Source organism: Ranitomeya variabilis, chromosome 3 (assembly GCF_051348905.1).
Source record: "Ranitomeya variabilis isolate aRanVar5 chromosome 3, aRanVar5.hap1, whole genome shotgun sequence".
NCBI lineage: Eukaryota > Metazoa > Chordata > Amphibia > Anura > Dendrobatidae > Ranitomeya > Ranitomeya variabilis.
Genome location: NC_135234.1, coordinates 711,826,608 through 711,851,121, shown reverse-complemented (window position 1 = coordinate 711,851,121; position 24,514 = coordinate 711,826,608). Strand labels below are relative to the sequence as shown.

The window sequence follows — 24,514 nt, the reverse complement described above, 5'->3', positions numbered from 1 at the left end:
CAGAGGGCATAGCCAGCAAATTGTGAGTGACTGGGGATGTGCACAGGGAGGGAAAACATATAAGCCACAGAAACAATGCAGACTCGACTGAAAAGAACAGTAAGAAGGGTGTAAGAAGGGATGGTGCTGCTGGCTGTTCTCATTGATCCCCTATAGTGCACTGAGCCTGTCTGGTGCCAGTTTCAGCCCCTGAAACATTATGGGCTGCAGAAGCTTCTCTGACTATCACATACTTGTTGAAGTTATGAAATGGCAGATTGTGCATTGATTTATCCACATTTAGCATGTACAGGAGTCTCAGCATGGTGGTCTATAGGTAGAGTGTGTGTGTGACAGAGAATCGTTAGGGCACTGCCTCCTGGGAAATGTAGTCTAAAGGCACAGTATAAGGCAGAAAGTCCGGAATGTGAACAGTAACAGATGATAAAGAGGGCTGTAAATGGCTGAAAAGAAGTTAAAAATTGTAAATAATGAAAACAGGAGTTTGGGGACCCATTACAGGGACAGCCAGGCAGTTTATTTTTCTTATTTATTGTGCCTGGAAAACCCCTTTAACCTTCTACATTTAATTTTGCGTATTTTATATTTTTTTCAGAGGATATTAAAAAAGGTTCCATACAAAATGGTGCAAAGTCAAATCTTCCAAAGCCTTGCCAATCTGGCCTTCGCCCCCCTGGCTACTCCCGGTTGCCCGCAGCAAAGCTTGCAGCTTTTGGATTTGTCCGGAGCTCCAGTGTGTCGTCACTGTCAAGCAATCAGTCTAATGACAGCGTCCAGAGCGATCACAGCAGGACAACTAACAGTAAGTTCACAATATTCTGTGAGATAGCCGGTGTTCTAGGTTATACACGCCAACATAAGGATGGAGCCACGATAGTCATTAAATATTTTTCTGATTGGTAAGATATTGCATAAAGCAGGAGGCTTTACCATATTAAAAATGTAGGTCTATACACGGATTTCAGCCAGGGTCACAAATTATTGTGTGAGCTGATGATTCAGAACAAAGTACCAAACAGCAGTGAGCTCTAATGAGCCAATGAGCCACCGATTGGGAAAGATATCTTGGTAATTAGAGATGAGTGGATCGATTTGTGGAGGATCACGTTCAAGTTGAATTTGCTGAAACTTGTAGTTTCAATCGAATTTGAACATTTTGAGATTTCATTTGTGGTTTTGCTGAAGCATCAGAGAGCAGGCTAACATCATTTTGCATGGCCTTACAGGCCTCCTCATAATGCCCTACAGCAATGATATGTCATACTTATACAGAGTAGATCAGTACCAGGGCCATCACAGACCAGCGGTCCCCAGTTCTACTCATTGAACGGCAGAGTTGTTTTCCATCTCCAGAGTCACTGGGTGAGTCTCTCCTGTACAGTGTAAGCTCTTATGGTCAGCAGTATCCTCTCTCTCTCTCCAGTAGAGTGTAAGCTCTTATGGTCAGTGGGGTCCTCTCTCTCTCCTGTAGATGGTAACCTCTTATGGTCAATGGGGTCCTCTCTCTCTCCTGTAGATGGTAACCTCTTATGGTCAGTGGGGTCCTCTCTCTCCTGTAGAGTGTAAGCTCTTATGGTCAGTGGGGTCCTCTCTCTCTCCTGTAGATGGTAACCTCTTATGGTAAGTGGGGTCCTCTCTCTCCTGTAGAGTGTAAGCTCTTATGGTCAGTGGGGTCCTCTCTCTCTCTCCTGTAGAGAGTAAGCTCTTATGGTCAGTGGGGTCCTCTCTCTCTCCTGTAGAGTGTAAGCTCTTATGGTCAGTGGGGTCCTTTCTCCTGTAGAGTGTAAGCTCTTATGATCAGTGGGGTCCTCTCTCTCCTGTAGAGTGTAAGCTCTTATGGTCAGTGGGGTCCTCTCTCTCCTGTACAGTGTAAGTTCTTATGGTCAGTGGGGTCCTCTCTCTCTCCTGTAGAGTGTAACCTCTTATGGTCAGTTGGGTCCTCTCTCTCTCCTGTAGATGGTAACCTCTTATGGTCAGTGGGGTCCTCTCTCTCTCCTGTAGAGTGTAACCTCTTATGGTCAGCGGGGTCCTCTCTCTCCTGTAGAGTGTAACCTCTTATGATCAGCAGGTTCCTCTCTCTCCTGTAGAGTGTAACCTCTTATGGTCAGCAGGGTCCTCTCTCTCCTGTAGAGTGTAACCTCTTATGGTCAGTGGAGCCATCTCTCTGCTGTAGAGTGTAAGCTCTTATGGTCAGTGGGGTCCTTTCTCCTGTAGAGTGTAAGCTCTTATGGTCAGTGGGGTCTTCTCTCACCTGTAGAGTGTCAGCTCTTATGGTCAGTGGGGTCCTCTCTCTCCTGTAGAGTGTCAGCTCTTATGGTCAGTGGGGTCCTCTCTCTCCTGTAGAGTGTAAGCTCTTATGGTCAGTGGGGTCCTCTCTCTCCTGTAGAGTGTAAGCTCTTATGGTCAGTGGGGTCCTCTCTCTCCTGTAGAGTGTAACCTCTTATGGTCAGTGGGGTCCTCTCTCTCCTGTAGAGTGTAAGCCCTTATGGTCAGTGTCGTCCTCTCTTTCCTGTAGAGTGTCAGCTCTTATGGTCAGTGAGGTCTTCTCTCACCTGTAGAGTGTAACCTCTTATGGTCAGTGGGGTCCTCTCTCTTCTGTACAGTGTAAGCTCTTATGGTCAGTGGGGTCCTCTCTCTCCTGTAGAGTGTAAGCTCTTATGGTCAGTGAGGTCTTCTGTCTCTCCTGTAGAGTGTAAGCTCTTATGGTCAGCAGGGTCCTCTCTCTCCTGTAGAGTGTAAGCTCTTATGGTCAGTGGGGTCCTCTCTCTCCTGTAGAGTGTAAGCTCTTATGGTCAGCAGTGTCCTCTCTCTCCTGTAGAGTGTAAGCTCTTATGGTCAGTGGGGTCCTCTCTCTCCTGTAGAGTGTAAGCTCTTATGGTCAGCAGGGTCCTCTCTCTCCTGTAGAGTGTAAGCTCTTATGGTCAGTGGGGTCCTCTCTCTCTCCTGTAGAGTGTAACCTCTTATGGTCAGCGGGGTCCTCTCTCTCCTGTAGAGTGTAACCTCTTATGATCAGCAGGTTCCTCTCTCTCCTGTAGAGTGTAACCTCTTATGGTCAGCAGGGTCCTCTCTCTCCTGTAGAGTGTAACCTCTTATGGTCAGCAGGGTCCTCTCTCTCCTGTAGAGTGTAACCTCTTATGGTCAGTGGAGCCATCTCTCTGCTGTAGAGTGTAAGCTCTTATGGTCAGTGGGGTCCTTTCTCCTGTAGAGTGTAAGCTCTTATGGTCAGTGGGGTCTTCTCTCACCTGTAGAGTGTCAGCTCGTATGGTCAGTGGGGTCCTCTCTCTCCTGTAGAGTGTAAGCTCTTATGGTCAGTGGGGTCCTCTCTCCTGTAGAGTGTAAGGTCTTATGGTCAGTGAGGTCTTCTCTCACCTGTAGAGTGTAAGCTCTTATGGTCAGTGGGGTCCTCTCTCTCCTGTAGAGTGTAAGCTCTTATGGTCAGTGGGGTCCTCTCTCTCCTGTAGAGTGTCAGCTCTTATGGTCAGTGAGGTCTTCTCTCACCTGTAGAGTGTAACCTCTTATGGTCAGTGGGGTCCTCTCTCTCCTGTAGAGTGTAAGCTCTTATGGTCAGTGAGGTCCTCTCTCTCCTGTAGATTGTCAGCTCTTATGGTCAGCAGGGTCCTCTCTCTCTCCTGTAGAGTTTAAGCTCTTGTGGTCAGTGGGGTCCTCTCTCTCTCCTGTAGAGTGTAAGCTCTTATGGTCAGTGGGGTCCTCTCTCTCCTGTAGAGTGTAAGCTCTTATGGTCAGTGGGGTCCTATCTCTCTCCTGTAGAGTGTAAGCTCTTATGGTCAGTGTCGTCCTCTCTCTCCTGTAGAGTGTAAGCTCTTATGATCAGTGGGGTCCTCTCTCTCCTGTAGAGTGTAAGCTCTTATGATCAGCGGGGTCCTCTCTCTCCTGTAGAGTGTAAACTCTTATGGTCAGTGGGGTCCTCTCTCTCCTGTAGAGTGTAAGCTCTTATGGTTAGAGGGGGCCTCTTTCTTGTCTTCCCCTCATGTGTCTTCTGAACAATTACAAGCTTTCCAGTATTGATATTCGTGCAAATCAAATTCTACGAGGAAATTCAGAGAAGCTGGCAAATCAAATTTCAAAAGATCCACTCATCTCTGTTAGTAAGGTATCTGTATGTAGCTAACATTTTATAAAATATTTTAGGGAATTAATGGTCTCCGGTTCAGTAGATTCTTATACTGATAGGTGTAAATTATGAATGTCTGAATTATGTCATTTAAGTAGTATATATTACAGATTTTCAATAGTACGGTCATTGCTTTGTGTAATAAAGAAAAGAGAAAGAAAATTTTCTGAGATATTACGATTTCTAAATGTGATTTATTACAATTGATTCCGCCAACTATATGAATGCTTTAAAACAGAAGATGATACACTTTATGTGGTTTTGGATATACAATGTAAGGCATATCCACGGGCTGTGCCAAAAATATCTGATATTGGGGGAATTTAACTTGTAGATCCTCAACTATAAGAAAGACAGTGATGTCCTGATCTCGCAACTCAAGCATACGCGAGGAGAGGTTTCGAAACACATTGTCCCAGATTCATCATCTGGGTTTTTTTTTTTAGTCTCTTTCCCTTTTTGTCTTGCAGCAATTATTGCTGACTTTGGCACCAAATTCATCAAAATGGCAAGTGTGATTTATGAATTTGATGCAAAGTAAAAAATGGGCTTTCTTCCTGTATTAAACTTTTTTTTATGACTTTTGCAGCCAGAAGTCGAACATTGGCACCAGCCAGAGGTCTCAAAAAAAAAGGTCAAAATGTTGGCATACTCAAATATACAACAAGGAGGCTGCAGTGAAATTGTGCCAAATTTTTCAACTTTTTAAAAAGTCGCAATTGATGAATCAGCCTAAAACATCTGGAATTGCTAGACTTGCCCCACAAAGCAAAAAATCAGATGATCACATAAAAAATAGAATTAAAAAAATGGCGCAGGTAGAATAACGAATTGGGTGCAAACAAAGAAAAAGGCGCCAAACACATAGAACTAGATGATAAAAAGTGCAACTCCAATAATGAATCGGGTCCATGTTGATTCGTGGGGGTCTCAGTAGTAGGATTCCCGTCTATTAAACTCCCAGCTTATCATATTGAAATGCCATGAATGGACCCTTTAAAAATACATTATTTCACATGCAATAACAATGTCATAGGGCCACCTTGTTCCTGTTGGGGTCTCCAAAGCAAGAGTTTCTCCACTGTGGCTAATAGAGGAAGGAAGGGGCAAAACTGAGGATTCCCTCGTTATTGCTTTTAGTCTTAAAGAGGACTTTTCACCATTTTTTACATGACAATATAATGATAATGTGGCTAAGGATCGGAATAAAACCTATTTTTTTTATTTCTCATCTCCATTGTGGAGATATTAGCTTGTAAATTTTATATGTTGATTTCTACTATAACCAATGGGGGCATTACCAGAGATTCTTCTTTGGGGGAGTGTTTACTTTTTCCCCTGCATGACATTGCCCTATCATAAGCTGGCAGCATTATACAGGGATAAAACAAAGCCCTCCCCAGGAGGAAAAGGTCGGAACCAGCTTTCTCTGTATGATCTGGTAAGACTGATGTTTCATAAATCAATCCTAAGCTCAGAATGAGTAGGAATTTAAAGGGGTTGTTCAGCCTTAGGGTACAAGACTGCAGTCACTCTTGTACCCTTGTCTGCATACTTGTACCCTAATGATAAACAACCCCTTTAAATTAATAAATGCAAACTTTAATATTTTCCCATAAAACTACTTAATGTATCAATCTAATCAGTAAATACTGCTCTAAAAAGTACTGCCTGCAACTCAGACTGTACGTTCAAGGTGACCGGTCCTCTTTAAAATGGATCTGTAACCAGATTCTATATTACAAACTGTGTACATTAATAAATAGAGCTTTTAGACTTGACAATGCTGGTGTATTTACTGTGATGATACAAGTGGGAATACCTGTATAATCCTGTATAAGTAGGATGAGCTTTTTATGAGTTTGGATACAGAATGAAATAGCTCACGAGACACAGTGCGTTCAGTCTCTGGCCACCCAGCCTGACAGCTGCAGCTTGTACTGAGCAGTGTGAGATCTCCACAGTGAGGAGGGACCCTGAGGAGCTGTTAATCAGGGAAGGTTGGAAGAGATTTAGTTAAACTTTCATAAAGGATTATGCAGCCATTCTCATTTTTTGGAGTAAATGTACCGGCCTCATCAGATTTAATGGATCTATTTAATAATTTATGCAGTTTGTATTGTGAAATCTGATGGCAGGTGCGCTTTCATCCTGGACCATTTCTGCCCCTGTCCAGGTAATACTGTAGATAAGTAAATTTAAAAGATATTGGCAGAAATAAAAGAGCAAATTTACCATAAAAAATAAAAGGATGCGTTGCTGCTGGGTTAGTGCTTGTTGTTACGATTTGCCCTTATACCTGATCCCTGGTCACACAGACAGCTCGTACAGGTTTATCTTTTCGCCTCTTTATCCTTAGTTCACTTTTTATTTAATTGCCTGCAGGTCTGACACATCAGAGACGCACATGTCATCTGGAATATTGAATGTAAAGCTTTCTCCTCTGACGGTGCGGCTGAGGATTGCTTCTTCTTGTCTCCTCCGGACATGTTTTGTAATGTCGATAACTTGAGTAATACATGCAAACTCTCATCTGAGAATTCATTTTGCATCAGAAAACGATTCTCTACCTTCCAATCACATCTTATATTATAACCTCTTTAGCCTATGCAAGCCCCTGCAGGAGAAGAAGGATTAATCCTTCCGCAGCTCGATAAAGTATTCTTGTCTATATAATAAGAAAAGAGAAATGATAAGAAAGCGTTCCCCTGAGTCAAGTATCTCTCCTGAATGGAGACATGGTTGTTTCAAGGTTTCGCTTAGCACTTTGCTGTGATACAAGTGCCACCTATAAGATTTATGATCAGGATGGGGAACAAGAAAATGCCTCTTGTCACATCGTACGGTACATGTATCTGCTGCTGGTTTCACTGGTCGGCTTATTCCTAATAATTATACCAGGCAGGTTTTTCCTATACGGCTTTACAATAAATGCAATGTTCCCACACATTGCCTGACACATACAGTTCAGGACCCCTGGGGGTTATAAAGCATTTTATGTCTCTCCATTTATATTATATGAAGCTTATTCTGTGCATCAACCAAACAGAGGGATTAAAGCCAACATGTGCAATAAAAGCTCCAATTAGTTGCTACCGTATGTGTTCACCTTTGGTGATGAAGGATAAAGACAGCAATGACGTACTGCTTTTACAAGATGTGGCTGAGATGTGGTCATTAACCCCGGCCGCTATCAAAAACTTATTAAAGGGCAAATAAAATTGGTGACCTATCTGTATGATAGATCTTCTATATCCAATCAGGGGATATCCGACACCCATCATCCCTACGATCTGCTGGTATTAGCTCCGGCAGTGGTAACCAATCTGTAGGATAGATCTTCTATTTCCAATCAGGGGATATCCGACACTCATCATCTCTACGATCAGCTGGTATTAGCTCAGACAGTGGTAACCTATCTGTAGGATAGTGTCACGGTGTGACCCGACCCAACCGGTGGTTGGTCAACGGACCGCACAACTCACAAACAACGGGATGGAAAAGGTGAGAGGAAGGCCCTACCCATAGGAAATGGGGGATGGTCACCACCTGAGCTCAAACCTGAGCCTGTCCCTGCACTCACCTAACGCCCTATGCGGGTCCTTCCACCCCCACCACCGTAATGATACCTCATCCCTAGTAGTCACCTATTGCTGCCCTGGATAGTGCACTGGCCGGCAAGGAGCACTAGGCTCACCTCTGCAGATAATACAGACAGGGGAAAGTGACAAACACCAAAGGGACCAGGTAAAAAACACCACACTTAGCTTATGTACACCGCTGCTAAGCTCCGCACCACAGATAACAAAAGCAACTGGACTCCAATCACCAGACGTGGCTGACACCAGAGAGCTGCTCCTGCTAGGCTGGTCTTCAGAAAAAAACTGTATCACTAACAGTCAGCTGATGCATCAGGTGATATTTTAAAGGATGGTGGGAGTGGTCACCACCTGCATCAGCTGACCCAGCAGTACTGCAGTAACATCAGATAGCCAGCAAGGGAAAAACTGACATTAACCCCCAATGGTCAAAAAGGAAAAAAGTTTTAAAACTGAGTGGAACCAGAGCTGCCACAAATCCAAAAATGGATCGTGACAGATAGATTTTCTATATCAGTGTTTCTCAACTCCAGTCCTCAAGACCCACCAACAGGTCATGTTTTTAGGATTTCCTTAGTATTGCATAGGTGATAGAATTAATGCTTGAGCAGGTGATGAAATTATCACCTGTGCAATACTAAGGATATCCTGAAAACTTGACCTGTTAGTGGGTCTTGAGGACTGGAGTTGAGAAACACTGTTCTATATCCAATCAGGGGATGTCCAACACTCATCATCCCTACGATCTGCTGGTATCAGCTTCAGCAGCTGCATGATTTGTGGCTGCTAGAGATGTGGGGATTTCCTAACAAACAGGCAACCCCCACATGTACTCAGGCTGGCTAGCAGCCGCAAATCATGCAGCTACGGCGACGGAAACTAAATCCCCGAGCACACCAAAATACTCGGAGATAACCCAAGCATTTTTGGGAAAATCTCGAGTAACAAGATAATGCCATCATAATGGCAGGCTGCATAAAGGGGCTTCAGCATTTTGGAAATCTCTACCCTAACATTACTGTCTCTGCTCCATCATCATATAGGCCGCACAGGTACAGGTACTGAGGATCATCCACTTACTGTATGTACCTACAATTCATAAGAGGGGTGACTGCTACACTGCTCAAAAAAATAAAAGGAACACTAAAATACCACATCCAGGGCCGGACTGGCCATCGGGCACTTCTGGCAAATGCCAGAAGGGCCGGTGCCAGTAGTGGGCCGCTGCACTGTTTCTCCCCCTCCCCCCCCCGCCAGTGCCGCCGCCGCCGCCGCATTTAACTATACCGGCGTCTATGACGCCGGTATAGTTCAATGCAATGATGGAGGAGAGAGCGTCACCTGACGCCCCCTCTCCCATCATTCCCCGCTCTGCCTCTGACACTGCGGGTGCGCGATGACGTCATATCATCGCGCACCTGCTGTGTCCCGGGCAGACTGCAGCCGCCGAGACAGGAGACAGGAGCCAGGAGCAGTGCGGGCAAAAGGAAAGGTGAGGAGAGTGTTTTGTTTTTTTTTAACTGGACTGTGGGGCCATTATCGGGGGGGGTGACGAGATGTGGACTCTGCTGTATATACCCCTGTGTGGGCTCTGCTATATACACCCCTGTGTGGGCTCTGCTGTATACACCCCTGTGTGGGCTCTGCTATATACACCCCTGTGTGGGCTCTGCTGTATACACCCCTGTGTGGGCTCTGCTGTATACACCCCTGTGTGGGCTCTGCTGTATACACCCGTGTGTGGGCTCTGCTATATACACCCCTGTGTGGGCTCTGCTGTATACTGTGTGGGCTCTGCTGTATACTGTGTGGGCTCTGCTGTATATACCCCTGTGTGGGCTCCGCTGTATACTGTGTGGGCTCTGCTGTATATACCCCTGTGTGGGCTCTGCTGTATACTGTGTGGGCTCTGCTGTATATACCCCTGTGTGGGCTCTGCTGTATACTGTGTGGGCTCTGCTGTATATACCCCTGTGTGGGCTCTGCTGTATACTGTGTGGGCTCTGATGTATATACCCCTGTGTGGGCTCTGCTGTATATACCCCTGTGTGGGCTCTGCTGTATACTGTGTGGGCTCTGCTGTATATACCCCTGTGTGGGCTCTGCTGTATACTGTGTGGGCTCTGCTGTATATACCCCTGTGTGGGCTCTGCTGTATACTGTGTGGGCTCTGCTGTATATACCCCTGTGTGGGCTCTGCTGTATACTGTGTGGGCTCTGCTGTATAAACCCCTGTGTGGGCTCTGCTGTATATACCCCTGTGTGGGCTCTGCTGTATATACCCCTGTGTGGGCTCTGCTGTATATACCCCTGTGTGGGCTGGGCTGTATATACCCCTGTGTGGGCTGGGCTGTATATACCCCTGTGTGGACTGGGCTGTATATACCCCTGTGTGGGCTGGGCTGTATATACCCCTGTGTGGGCTGTGCTCTATATACCCCTGTGCGGGCTGTGCTCTATATACCCCTGTGCGGGCTGTGCTCTATATACCCCTGTGCGGGCTGTGCTCTATATACCCCTGTGCGGGCTGTGCTCTATATACCCCTGTGCGGGCTGTGCTCTATATACCCCTGTGCGGGCTGTGCTCTATATACCCCTGTGCGGGCTGTGCTCTATATACCCCTGTGCGGGCTGTGCTCTATATACCCCTGTGCGGGCTGTGCTCTATATACCCCTGTGCGGGCTGTGCTCTATATACCCCTGTGCGGGCTGAGCTCTATATACCCCTGTGCGGGCTGTGCTCTATATACCCCTGTGCGGGCTGTGCTGTATACTACGCGGGCTGTGCTATATTATGCAGGCTGTGCTATATACTATGCAAGTTGTGCTATATACTATGCGGGCTTTGCTATATACTATAGGGGGTATATTATATTCTATGGGGGAGGCCATGTTATATACTATGTGGCTGTGTTATATACTATTGCGGGGGTATATTATATTCTGTAGGGGAGGCTGTGTTATACTATGGGGGTATATTATATTCTATGGGGGAGGCTGTCTTATACTATGGGGGGCTGCATTATATATTATGGGGAGGTGGGCTGTATTATATTCTATGGGGGGCTGTATTAGATTTTATGAGGGATGATTGCATCATACTCTGATGGGGCTGCATTATATTCTATGGGGAGGTGGGCTGTATTCTATTCTATTTGGGGCTACATTAAATTCTATTGGGGGGCTGTATTATATATATATATTCTATGAGGGGTGATTTCATCATACTCTATTGGGGGGGCTGCATTATATTCTATGGGGGGTTACATTATACTCTGTAGGGTGGTGGCTGCATTATACTGTATGTGGGCTGCATTATACTGTATCGAGGACTATGGGGAATACGTTATACTATATGAAGAACTATGGGGTGCATTATATTATGGGAAGTGAATTGTACTACATGGATGACTATGGCGGTGCATTATACTATATGGAGCACTATGAGGAGTGTATTATGCTCTGTGGAGGACTGAGCAGTGTATTTTAATATATGGAGGACTATGGTGCACATTATAATATATGGAGGACTATGGGGTATATTTTACTAAACAAGTAAAATGCTGCATATTCAGATTGTTTTTGCCGGAACAAAAATCATTGTTCTCAGCAGCACATCGCCAGCGTAAACTGTAGATGTGCTGCTGATAACATGATACTGTATGGTGATCTGTTAGTGATCGTTCTGTCCCATCATTCTGTCTCAGACGGTGGAAAGAGGCCGGGAAACAAGCATTGAACAACTTCAGTATGGTCGATCAAACTCATTTAGCGGCCTGAGATCAGCGCATGTAAGTAAATACAACCGAAATGCTTTTGTGTGATGTGCAATATGTCAGCATTTGGGGCCCCATTTTAAACTTTGCCTAGGGCCCCACTTTGCCTAAAACCGGCCCTGCCTACAAGTGTACAAAGGTATGATACAGTCACCGTGTGACAAGTGGGCCTGTGTAACTTCAAATGCCAGGGCTGAATTTTAGTCCCAGTCCGGCCCTGACCACATCCTAGATATCTCTGAATGAAATATTCCAGTTGCAAATTTTTATTAATTGCATAGTGGAATGTGCTCAGAACAAAAAAACATAACAATTATCAATGTAATTCAAAATTAATATCCATGGAGGTCTGGATTTGGAATGATACTCAAAATCAAAGTGGAAAATTAAATTACAGGCTGATCCAACTTCAGTGGAAATGCCTCATGACAAGGGAAAGATGCTCAGTATTGTGTGTGGCCTCCAGATGCCTGTATGACCTCCCTACTGTACAATGCCTGGGCATTCTCCTGATGAGGCGGTGGATGGTCTCCTGAGGGATCTCCTCCCAGACCTGGACTAAAGCATCCGCCAACTCCTGGACAGCCTGTGGTGCAACGTGACGTTGGTGGATGGAGCGAGACATGATGTCCCAGATGTGCTCAATCGGATTCAGGTCTGGGGAATGGGCGGGCCAGTCCATAGCTTCAAAGCCTTCATCTTGCAGGAACTGCTGACACACTTCAGCCACATGAGGTCTGGCATTGTCCTGCATTAGGAGGAACCCAGGGCCAACCGCACCAGCATATGGTCTCACATGGGGTCTGAGGATCTCATCTCGGTACCTAATGGCAGTCAGGCTACCTCTGGCGAGCACATGGAAGGCTGTGCGGCCCTCCAAAGAAATGCCACCCTACACCATTACTGACCCACTGCCAAACCGGTCATGCTGAAGGATGTTGCAGGTAGCAGATCGCTCTCCACAGCATCTCCAGACTCTGTCACGTCTGTTACATGTGCTCAGTGTGAACCTGCTTTCATCTGTGAAGAGCACAGGGCACCAGTGGTGAATTTGCCAATCCTGGTGTTCTGTGGCAAATGACAAGCGTCCTGCAAGTGTTGGGCTGTGAGCACAACCCTCATCTGTGGACGTCAGGCCCTCAGACCATCCTCATGGAGTCGGTTTCTAACCGTTTGTGCAGACACATGCACATTTGTGGCCTGCTGGAGGTCATTTTGCAGGGCTCTGGCAGTACTCCTCCTGTTCCTCCTTGCACAAAGGCGGAGGTAGCTGTCTTGCTGCTGGGTTGTTGACCTCCTACTGCCCCCTCCACATCTCCTGGTGTACTGGCCTGTTTCCTGGTAGCACCTCCAGCCTCTGGACACTATGCTGACAGACACAGCAAACCTTCTTGCCACAGCTCACATTGATGTGCCATCCTGGATGAGCTGCACTACCTGAGCCACTTGTGTGGGTTGTAGAGTCAGTCTCATGCTACCACGAGTGTGAAAGCACAACCAACATTCAAAAGTGACCAAAACATCAGCCAGAAAGCATTGGTACTGAGATGTGGTCTGTGGTCTCCACCTGTAGAACCACTCCTTTATTGAGGGTGTCTTGATAATTGCTAACTTCCATCTGTTGTCTATTCCATTTGCACAACAGCATGTGAAATTGATTGTCAAACAGTGTTGCTTCCTAAGTGGACAGTTTGAATTCACAGAAGTTTGATTTACTTGGAGTTATATTCTGTTGTTTAAGTGTTCCCTTTATTTTTTTGAGCAGAGTATTTGCATATACATAAGACTTCTATACTACATGTATATGTGTAGGGCACCATGATGACCACCCCCATATAACACTGTGGCTTGTCTGTATGGTGCATTGAATTGAAGCTACATTTTGATACTGCACATTGCTGTGACACTCTGTGGTGGTATTATGTATTTACACAGCATTAATACTTGGCAGGTATTGGCGGTATTATGTGGACTGTATATTCAGTATTATGTAGACTGAGAGTATTATTTTGGGATTGTATGTGAATGCGTGGCTCTGTATGGTAATAATATTTGAATAATGAGGTGAATAATTAATAATGCTTTGTATAAAGCTGTTATTCCTTAATTTTATGGTGCTCTTATTTGGACACTGGATATTCAGTTTTTTTCGCATTGTCAAGACATACGTATAAGACTCTTGCATTTGTGTTCCATAGTAGAACATACTTTCAACAAGTTTGACATAAATTAATAGTATATGTATGTGAATATAAGAAACTTTGTAATATTATCTTATTAGACATTTTTGCTCCTTTCTCCACTTAAGAACCTTGTCCCCTGAACTCACCATGCTCTCTGAAAAAACGCTCAACTCTGTCTTACTGTCAAATCACTGTTGTGTAAGGTTACATGCATTATTATACTTTATGTAGAGGGAAGGTAAAAGACAAGTAAGGAGTAGAGTCTGCCTATGGGGGGCTGCACTATTCTATAGAATCTGCCTATGGGGGGCTGCATTATACTATAGAGTCTGCCTATGTGGGGCTGCATTATACTATAGACTCTGCCTATATGGGGCTGCCTTATGCTATAGAGAAAACACAGAAAGATTGTGCTGAGCTTTCTAACAAGTCTTTTAGCTCTCCATAGAGCAGGATTCACATCTACACTGCTCAGTACTGATGTATAATTTTCTTAGTGCTGCTATTGCCACCATCAGTGTTCTATCTAAGGAGTGAAGGGCAGGAATCCCTCATGTCTCTGTGTGTGTTCTGTATGAGAGCCATCATAGCAACTAGTCTCTAGCCACCAGCTCAGAGCAAATTGCAAATTTAGAGAGAGAGCCTGCAGAGGGGAAAAAGGGTGAAAATGCAAGTCATATAGTAGCCAGAAATAGTGTTTACCTCATGTTTATATACATGAGAGCTTATTTTAAAAAGCTGCTTGAAAGTACGGTTACCCTTTCAAAATGTGTACAAATGGAGGGAATAGTATTTATAGGGTCCCATTTATTTATAAAACTGGATGGTGTTAACCTGCATGTAAGTTTGTGAGCATAGATGTAGAAGATAGATATGCCATGTACTATAGCAACAGCTATGTGGAAAAGTGTGTCATAATGATCAATCTACTGTAGCCATATGCTATTGTACTGCAGTAATGCACGTAGCACATAGACAAAGCCAAAAGTACAACTAGCAGTAATGTCACAGCTCTCTGCGAGGCACAGCTTATTCTCAGTTTTATTTTTCAAGGTAGAATTGAGAATACTATAAAGTTTTTATGCATTATCGATAATACTGAAGTTCTTTCTTGTTCTTTCTTGTTGCCTTCAGTGCAAATCCGATCACAGTAGACGCAAAGTCACAAAATTGTGGATCATTAAGTTTTACAGCAGGACATTACAGTGCAAGCGTTGTGTTATTTAGAAGGGGACGGGTGGAGGGATTGATAGCGGTTCTAGAGTGCACAGAAATGAATAATAAAAGTACCCACGACTGTCCAGCATTTGCCAGTCTGCAACTCCTGGAGTAAACAGTTTAGTATGTTGCAGAGAGAACATATGTTATTTATTACTCTTTGCTTATATAGCGCCATTAATTCCCCAGCGCTTTACAGACCTCATATTCGCTGTCCCCATTGGTTCTCACAATCTACATTCCCTGTCAGTATGTCTTTGGCGTGTTGGAGGAAACCCATGCAAACAGTCACCGTGCCACCCAAAAAAGTTTAAATTTTCCTGGATAACAAATTTATCAATAAGGGTAAGCTCTCATTTTATGTTCATGACGCGTTTATTTGCTGTGGTTTCCCAAATTAAAAAATGCATAATTTTTTGCCGCAATTTCAGAAAACTCAATATGAACACAGTGTGTGAATCCATCCTTATTGCATCTACGAAATGATAAATGTCAACGCTGGGACACCCCCGATCACACAAAGGGGTCTCGAGCACCCTGTTCCTCCAAACAAGAATTGCTTTCAGTGATCTTTCAACAACAGAGACATTGAGTAGATTGTAATGGCGAATACTCAAAAGGAGTCTCAAGTAAATAAGATTTATTGAAGTTACTGTCATTATATCATGATTACGCTGCCAGTGACTTCAATAAAGGAACTCCTTTTGGGTGCTGTCTGCAGCGTTTTTAGTTCTTGTTTAAGACCCAAACTGTCAAAATGTGACATTTACCTGCCGCAAACAAATAGGAACAGTGCTGTCATCCATCCTCCAATAGTGTCTACTATTGTTATTTATAGGCTGTGTTCTGTAGTACTGTCATCCATCCTCCAATAGTGTCTACTATTGTTATTTATAGGCTGTGTTCTGTAGTGGTGTCATTTATGCTCCAATAGTGTCTACTATTGTTATTTATAGGCTGTGTTCTGTAGTAATGGTCTACAATAAGGTTTGCCATTTTTTATAGGCTGTGTTCCATTCTGCTGATTTCACAGCAGTGTTTGTCTTTATTCTTTCTCGTGAAGCGCTCCATGGAATCAATGGTGCTTGTATAAAAAAAACATAACAATGATAATTCCTAGACTTTGGTTGTAGTTGTATCCTGATAGTGGATGTCCTTATTTGAAGGCTGTGGTCTCTTTTGATGAATTTCATAATATCTTCGTCTTTGTCTTCATTTCTAGGCTGTTTAATTCAAATTAAGTCACTATGTTTGTTTTTATATCTGCATTATATTCTGTTGTGAAAATGTCACAATATTAAGTGCAATAATTATTTATTAATTGTCTCTTTATTTAGAATCCATATTTTATTTTAAGTTTGTCACACCGCACTGTGTTTCTTTAATCTTTTTTCAATTGTGATTGTCTTTTTTTTCCTAGGCCATAACTCAATAGTTTGTGTATTAGTTTGTGTTTTACTTTACAGGCTTCTACAATAATGAACGCACAAGAGCAGAGGTGTCAAGCTACATTCCTCGAGGGCCGCAAACAGGTCATGTTTTCAGGATTTCCTTGTATTGCACAGGTGATAATTTAATCACCTGCACAGAATGATTCCAGCACCTTGTGGAATGCTATGGAAATCTTGAAAACACTCATGGTTTGCGGCCGTCGAGGAATGCAGTTTGACACCTCTGCACAAGAGCATTTATGTGTATTTCTATTCTGTATTCTACATTCATGATATCATAAAACTCTTTGGGGTTGTTTTTCAATAACTTTCCATCAGTCTTTTAGTGTAAAAAAAACTGGATGTGTGTGTGCGCATCCCGGCAGGCATCTGCCTATGCAGTGCAATCAATACTGCAGAAAAAAGCGCTGCCGGAGAACCTTTTTAAATTCTCTCCAAAGTCTCTAAAATGTTGTACTTACCGTACATATAGGTGCATCCCGCCCAACTACTGCAATGTCGGTGGTGCAAAAAATACAACAATGTTGGATTCCCGGTAACAGCTTGGAGGTCGCACATGACTTTGACAACATATTTTAACAGACTGGGTGGTGGAATCACTGTGCCTTGATCTGAAGAGAGCCTGGAGGGGCGTGACTAGGTACCTTACCAAGTCCGACCTCAGATAGCACGGCTGATAAACAGGCAGGTGGGCATGGCTGATAGGCAGGCAGGTATACAGGAATATGAGCACGGAGAAGTAGCAAGTATACAACGTTGCACAGGCACCTCCCAACTGACAGAGGTGCCTTAAATAATAAGTGTCTCCCAGCCATTGGCTGGGGACTCTTTAGGACGGCGCACTTTGCTGTCCCTTTAAGAGGGCGGGACCATGTGCGCATCCTAAGCACAGTGCCTGGGGTTCTGCGAGCCGTGAGAAGCAGCAAGAGGATGAGGGAGATGTGCAGGGGACTGCGGCGATGAGTGTGTCTGTGTTTCTGCTGGGGGAGGGAGACAGAGTACAGAGACGCTGGCGCCACAGGAGAAGGAGGGAGAAGTGCGAGACCACGGCGGTGAGAGAGTTGGTGTCTCTGCAGGGGAAGGGAGTGCAGAGACGCCGGTGCTACACATATATTTGTGACTTGCGTCCTGTCTGGGATTTGGCACAAATGGTTTTGCTCTGGTGATTTTCTCCAAGTGACCCATGTCACCTTTCCTTAATAAATTACATAGATTTGTGAGTGTAATTTTTGATCAGTTGCATCATCTTTGTCTTGAAAATATTTTTGCTGTATAAAAACATTTTTTTAAGTATATCACCTTTACTTGAGTTTTCCTTGCCTTTTTCCTATGGCTGTATCTTACACAGTGTAACGCTGCATAGATATATTCATAGACATATTCCCATTCCAACTTAGTTCTCTGACAGTCTCCCATCCCATTTCTACCACAGTCAATGATGTTCTCTATTTTCCTCTTTTGAGTTTGATAAACTCTTCATATTTGATGTGCTAATCTCCCTGACTTGATAATTGAATCTGATGAATGATATCCCCAGGGCATCGCTGGTAAAGAAAGACAGTGGCAGAAACTAGAACTAAGAAACATAATTCAAAACTAATTTAAAGCCATTCTGTAACATTTGTCAAAACAGAATACTTTGCACATGAAATATTAATGCTTCCTCAAAATAGAGGACGCCTCATACTGAGTAGCTATTATACAGAGGTAATCTAACAATAACAACATTATCTGAGTTAAAAAGACATTTGTTATGGTTCTCAATGGCAAGAGAACATAGCCCAGCATACATAGGAACTAGCTCTTGGAAGGATGGAAACTTAAACTGACCATGAACTAAACCTGCCGCACAACTAACAGTAGCCGGGTAGCATAGCCTGCGTTTTATCCCTAGACGCCCAGCGCCGGCCGGAGGACTAACTAATCCTGGCAGAGGAAAATATAGTCCTGGCTCACCTCTAGAGAAATTTCCCCGAAAGGCAGACAGAGGCCCCCACATATATTGGCGGTGATTTAAGATGAAAATGACAAACGTAGTATGAAAATAGGTTTAGCAAAATCGAGGTCCGCTTACTAGATAGCAGGAAGACAGAAAGGGTACTTTCATGGTCAGCTGAAAACCCTATCAATACACCATCCTGAAATTACTTTAAGACTCTAGTATTAACTCATAACATCAGAGTGGCAATTTCAGATCACAAGAGCTTTCCAGACACAGAAACGAAACTGCAGCTGTGAACTGGAACAAAATGCAAAAAACAAACAAGGACAAAAGTCCGACTTAGCTGGAAGTTGTCTGGTAGCAGGAACATGCACAGAAAGGCTTCTGATTACAATGTTGACCGGCATGGAAGTGACAGAGGAGCAAGGTTAAATAGCGACTCCCACATCCTGATGGGAACAGGTGAACAGAGGGGATGATGCACACAAGTTCAATTCCACCAGTGGCCACCAGGGGAGCCCAAAATCCAATTTCACAACAGTACCCCCCCCTCAAGGAGGGGGCACCGAACCCTCACCAGAACCACCAGGGCGATCAGGATGAGCCCTATGAAAGGCACGGACCAGATCGGAGGCATGAACATCAGAGGCAGTCACCCAAGAATTATCCTCCTGACCGTATCCCTTCCATTTGACCAGATACTGGAGTTTCCGTCTGGAAACACGGGAGTCCAAGATTTTTTCCACAACGTACTCCAACTCGCCCTCAACCAACACCGGAGCAGGAGGCTCAACGGAAGGCACAACCGGTACCTCATACCTGCGCAACAATGACCGATGAAAAACATTATGAATAGAAAAAGATGCAGGGAGGTCCAAACGGAAGGACACAGGGTTAAGAATCTCCAATATCTTGTACGGGCCGATGAACCGAGGCTTAAACTTAGGAGAAGAAACCCTCATAGGGACAAAACGAGAAGACAACCACACCAAGTCCCCGACACAAAGCCGAGGACCAACCCGACGCCGGCGGTTGGCAAAAAGCTGAGTCTTCTCCTGGGACAACTTCAAATTGTCCACCACCTGCCCCCAAATCTGATGCAACCTCTCCACCACAGCATCCACTCCAGGACAATCCGAAGATTCCACCTGACCGGAGGAAAATCGAGGATGAAACCCCGAATTACAGAAAAAAGGAGACACCAAGGTGGCAGAGCTGGCCCGATTATTGAGGGCAAACTCCGCTAAAGGCAAAAAAGCAACCCAATCATCCTGATCTGCAGACACAAAACACCTCAAATATGTCTCCAAAGTCTGATTCGTCCGCTCGGTCTGGCCATTAGTCTGAGGATGGAAAGCAGACGAGAAAGACAAATCTATGCCCATCCTAGCACAGAATGCCCGCCAAAATCTAGACACGAATTGGGTTCCTCTGTCAGAAACGATATTCTCCGGAATACCATGCAAACGAACCACATTTTGAAAAAACAGAGGAACCAACTCGGAAGAAGAAGGCAACTTAGGCAGGGGAACCAAATGGACCATCTTAGAGAAACGGTCACACACCACCCAGATGACAGACATCTTCTGAGAAACAGGAAGATCCGAAATAAAATCCATCGAGATGTGCGTCCAAGGCCTCTTCGGGATAGGCAAGGGCAACAACAATCCACTAGCCCGAGAACAACAAGGCTTGGCCCGAGCACAAACGTCACAAGGCTGCACAAAGCCTCGTACATCTCGTGACAGGGAAGGCCACCAGAAGGACCTTGCCACCAAATCCCTGGTACCAAAGATTCCAGGATGACCTGCCAACGCAGAAGAATGAACCTCAGAAATGACTTTACTGGTCCAATCATCAGGAACAAACAGTCTACCAGGTGGGCAACGATCAGGTCTATCCGCCTGAAAATCCTGCAAGGCCCGCTGCAGGTCTGGAGAAACGGCAGACAATATCACTCCATCCTTAAGGATACCTGTAGGTTCAGAATTACCAGGGGAGTCAGGCTCAAAACTCCTAGAAAGGGCATCCGCCTTAACATTCTTAGAACCCGGTAGGTATGACACCACAAAATTAAACCGAGAGAAAAACAACGACCAGCGCGCCTGTCTAGGATTCAGGCGTCTGGCGGACTCAAGATAAATTAAATTTTTGTGGTCGGTCAATACCACCACCTGATGTCTAGCCCCCTCAAGCCAATGACGCCACTCCTCAAAAGCCCACTTCATGGCCAAAAGCTCTCGATTCCCAATATCATAATTCCGCTCGGCGGGCGAAAATTTACGAGAAAAAAAAGCACAAGGTTTCATCACGGAGCAGTCGGAACTTCTTTGCGACAAAACCGCCCCAGCTCCGATTTCAGAAGCGTCGACCTCAACCTGAAAAGGAAGAGCAACATCAGGCTGACGCAACACAGGGGCGGAAGAAAAGCGGCGCTTAAGCTCCCGAAAGGCCTCCACAGCAGCAGGGGACCAATCAGCAACATCAGCACCCTTCTTAGTCAAATCAGTCAATGGTTTAACAACATCAGAAAAACCAGCAATAAATCGACGATAAAAGTTAGCAAAGCCCAAAAATTTCTGAAGACTCTTAAGAGAAGAGGGTTGCGTCCAATCACAAATAGCCCGAACCTTGACAGGATCCATCTCGATGGAAGAGGGGGAAAAAATGTATCCCAAGAAGGAAATCTTTTGAACCCCAAAAACGCACTTAGAACCCTTCACACACAAGGAATTAGACCGCAAAACCTGAAAAACCCTCCTGACCTGCTGGACATGAGAGTCCCAGTCATCCGAAAAAATCAGAATATCATCCAGATACACGATCATAAATTTATCCAAATAATCACGGAAAATGTCATGCATAAAGGACTGAAAGACTGAAGGGGCATTTGAAAGGCCAAAAGGCATCACCAAATACTCAAAGTGGCCCTCGGGCGTATTAAATGCGGTTTTCCACTCATCCCCCTGCTTAATTCGCACCAAATTATACGCCCCACGGAGATCTATCTTAGAGAACCACTTGGCCCCCTTTATGCGAGCAAACAAATCAGTCAGCAGTGGCAACGGATATTGATATTTAACCGTGATTTTATTCAAAAGCCGATAATCAATACACGGCCTCAAAGAGCCATCTTTCTTAGACACAAAGAAAAACCCGGCTCCTAAGGGAGATGACGAAGGACGAATATGTCCCTTTTCCAAGGACTCCTTTATATATTCTCGCATAGCAGCATGTTCAGGCACAGACAGATTAAATAAACGACCCTTAGGGTATTTACTACCCGGAATCAAATCTATGGCACAATCGCACTCCCGGTGCGGAGGTAATGAACCAAGCTTAGGTTCTTCAAAAACGTCACGATAGTCAGACAAGAATTCAGGAATCTCAGAGGGAATAGATGACGAAATGGAAACCAAAGGTACGTCCCCATGCATCCCCTTACATCCCCAGCTTAACACAGACATAGCGTTCCAGTCGAGGACTGGGTTATGAGATTGCAGCCATGGCAATCCAAGCACCAACACATCATGTAGATTATACAGCACAAGAAAGTGAATAATCTCCTGATGATCCGGATTAATTCGCATAGTTACTTGTGTCCAGTATTGTGGTTTATTACTAGCCAATGGGGTGGAGTCAATCCCCTTCAGAGGTATAGGAGTTTCAAGAGGCTCTAAATCATACTTACAGCGTTTGGCAAAGGACCAATCCATAAGACTCAAAGCGGCGCCAGAGTCGACATAGGCATCCGCGGTAATAGATGATAAAGAACAAATCAGGGTCACAGATAGAATAAACTTAGACTGAAAAGTGCCAATTGAAACTGACTTATCAAGCTTCTTAGTACGCTTAGAGCATGCTGATATAACATGAGTTGAATCACCACAATAAAAGCACAACCCATTTTTTCGTCTAAAATTCTGCCGTTCGCTTCTGGACAGAATTCTATCACATTGCATATTCTCTGGCGTCTTCTCAGTAGACACCGCCAAATGGTGCACAGGTTTGCGCTCCCGCAGACGTCTATCGATCTGGATAGCCATTGTCATGGACTCATTCAGACCCGCAGGCACAGGGAACCCCACCATAACATCCTTAACGGCATCAGAGAGACCCTCTCTGAAATTCGCCGCCAGGGCGCACTCATTCCACTGAGTAAGCACAGCCTATTTACGGAATTTTTGGCAGTATATTTCAACTTCATCTTGCCCCTGAGATAGGGACATCAAGGCTTTTTCCGCCTGAAGCTCTAAATGAGGTTCCTCATAAAGCAACCCCAAGGCCAGAAAAAACGCATCCACATTGAGCAACGCAGGATCCCCTGGAGCCAATGCAAAAGCCCAATCTTGAGGGTCGCCCCGGAGCAAGGAAATCACAATCCTGACCTGCTGAGCAGGATCTCCAGCAGAGCGAGATTTCAGGGACAAAAACAACTTGCAATTATTTTTGAAATTTTGAAAGCAAGATCTATTCCCCGAGAAAAATTCAGGCAAAGGAATTCTAGGTTCAGATATAGGAACATGAACAACAAAATCTTGTAAATTTTGAACTTTCGTGGTGAGATTATTCAAACCTGCAGCTAAACTCTGAATATCCATTTTAAACAGGTGAACACAGAGCCATTCCAGGATTAGAAGGAGAGAGAGAGAGGAAGGCTGCAATATAGGCAGACTTGCAAGTGATTCAATTGAAAGCACACTCAGAACTGAAGGAAAAAAAAAAAAAAAAAAAAATTTTTCAGCAGACTTCTTTTTTCTCTCCTTTCTCTGCCAATTAATTTAACCCTTTGTGGGCCGGTCAAACTGTTATGGTTCTCAATGGCAAGAGAACATAGCCCAGCATACATAGGAACTAGCTCTTGGAAGGATGGAAACTTAAACTGACCATGAACTAAACCTGCCGCACAACTAACAGTAGCCGGGTAGCGTAGCCTGCGTTTTATCCCTAGACGCCCAGCGCCGGCCGGAGGACTAACTAATCCTGGCAGAGGAAAATATAGTCCTGGCTCACCTCTAGAGAAATTTCCCCGAAAGGCAGACAGAGGCCCCCACATATATTGGCGGTGATTTAAGATGAAAATGACAAACGTAGTATGAAAATAGGTTTAGCAAAATCAAGGTCCGCTTACTAGATAGCAGGAAGACAGAAAGGGTACTTTCATGGTCAGCTGAAAACCCTATCAATACACCATCCTGAAATTACTTTAAGACTCTAGTATTAACTCATAACATCAGAGTGGCAATTTCAGATCACAAGAGCTTTCCAGACACAGAAACGAAACTGCAGCTGTGAACTGGAACAAAATGCAAAAAACAAACAAGGACAAAAGTCCGACTTAGCTGGAAGTTGTCTGGTAGCAGGAACATGCACAGAAAGGCTTCTGATTACAATGTTGACCGGCATGGAAGTGACAGAGGAGCAAGGTTAAATAGCGACTCCCACATCCTGATGGGAACAGGTGAACAGAGGGGATGATGCACACAAGTTCAATTCCACCAGTGGCCACCGGGGGAGCCCAAAATCCAATTTCACAACAGACATTACAGTCATGAATATCAGATCAGCGGTGGTCCGAAATCTGGCACCCCCTCTAATCAACATTGTAATGGGAACTGAGCTGCAGTGCCAAGAGCGGCCATAGCATATTGCGTGGCACGGTGCTGCTCTGGCTCTGTACACTGCTTTTCCAGTGGACGTAGGATCTGATAACAGCTGGTCAATGGGGTCACCAATATTGTAGTATCAGAAAACCCTTTTAATCTGGCCATCAAGATGAAAAAAAAATGGTGAGAAATGCTTCACTTAGTACCGTATATACTCGAGTATAAGCCGACCCGAGTATAAGCCGACCCCCCTAATTTTGCCACAAAAAACTGGGAAAACTTATTGACTCGAGTATAAGCCTAGGGTGGAAAATACAGCAGCTACCGGTGAATTTCAAAAATAAAAATAGATGCTCCATACCGTTCATTATTGCCCCAAAGGAGGTTCCATGTAAAGCTGTGCCATATATAATGCTCCATACCGTTGATTATTGCCCCATAGATGCTCCATATATAGCTGTGCCATATAGAATGCTCTGCACCGTTCATTATGGCCCCATAGATGCTCCTTATTAAGCTGTGCCATATATGCTCTGCACTGTTCATTATTGCCCCATAGCTGTGCCATATAAATCCGTGCCATATATAGTGCTCTGCACCGTTGCCC

General features: G+C 44.6%; 1 protein-coding gene across 2 annotated transcripts in view; it reads left to right on the top strand.

Annotated features, from left to right (window-relative positions):
- MTUS2 (microtubule associated scaffold protein 2) overlaps window positions 1–24,514 on the top strand; it is an 866,587-nt gene that overhangs the window by 389,100 nt on the left and 452,973 nt on the right. For both annotated transcript variants that reach the window (XM_077298284.1, XM_077298285.1), the window contains one exon: window positions 596–802. In XM_077298284.1, the coding sequence (XP_077154399.1) occupies window positions 596–802 (207 nt within the window). The remainder of the gene's footprint in view (window positions 1–595; window positions 803–24,514) is intronic.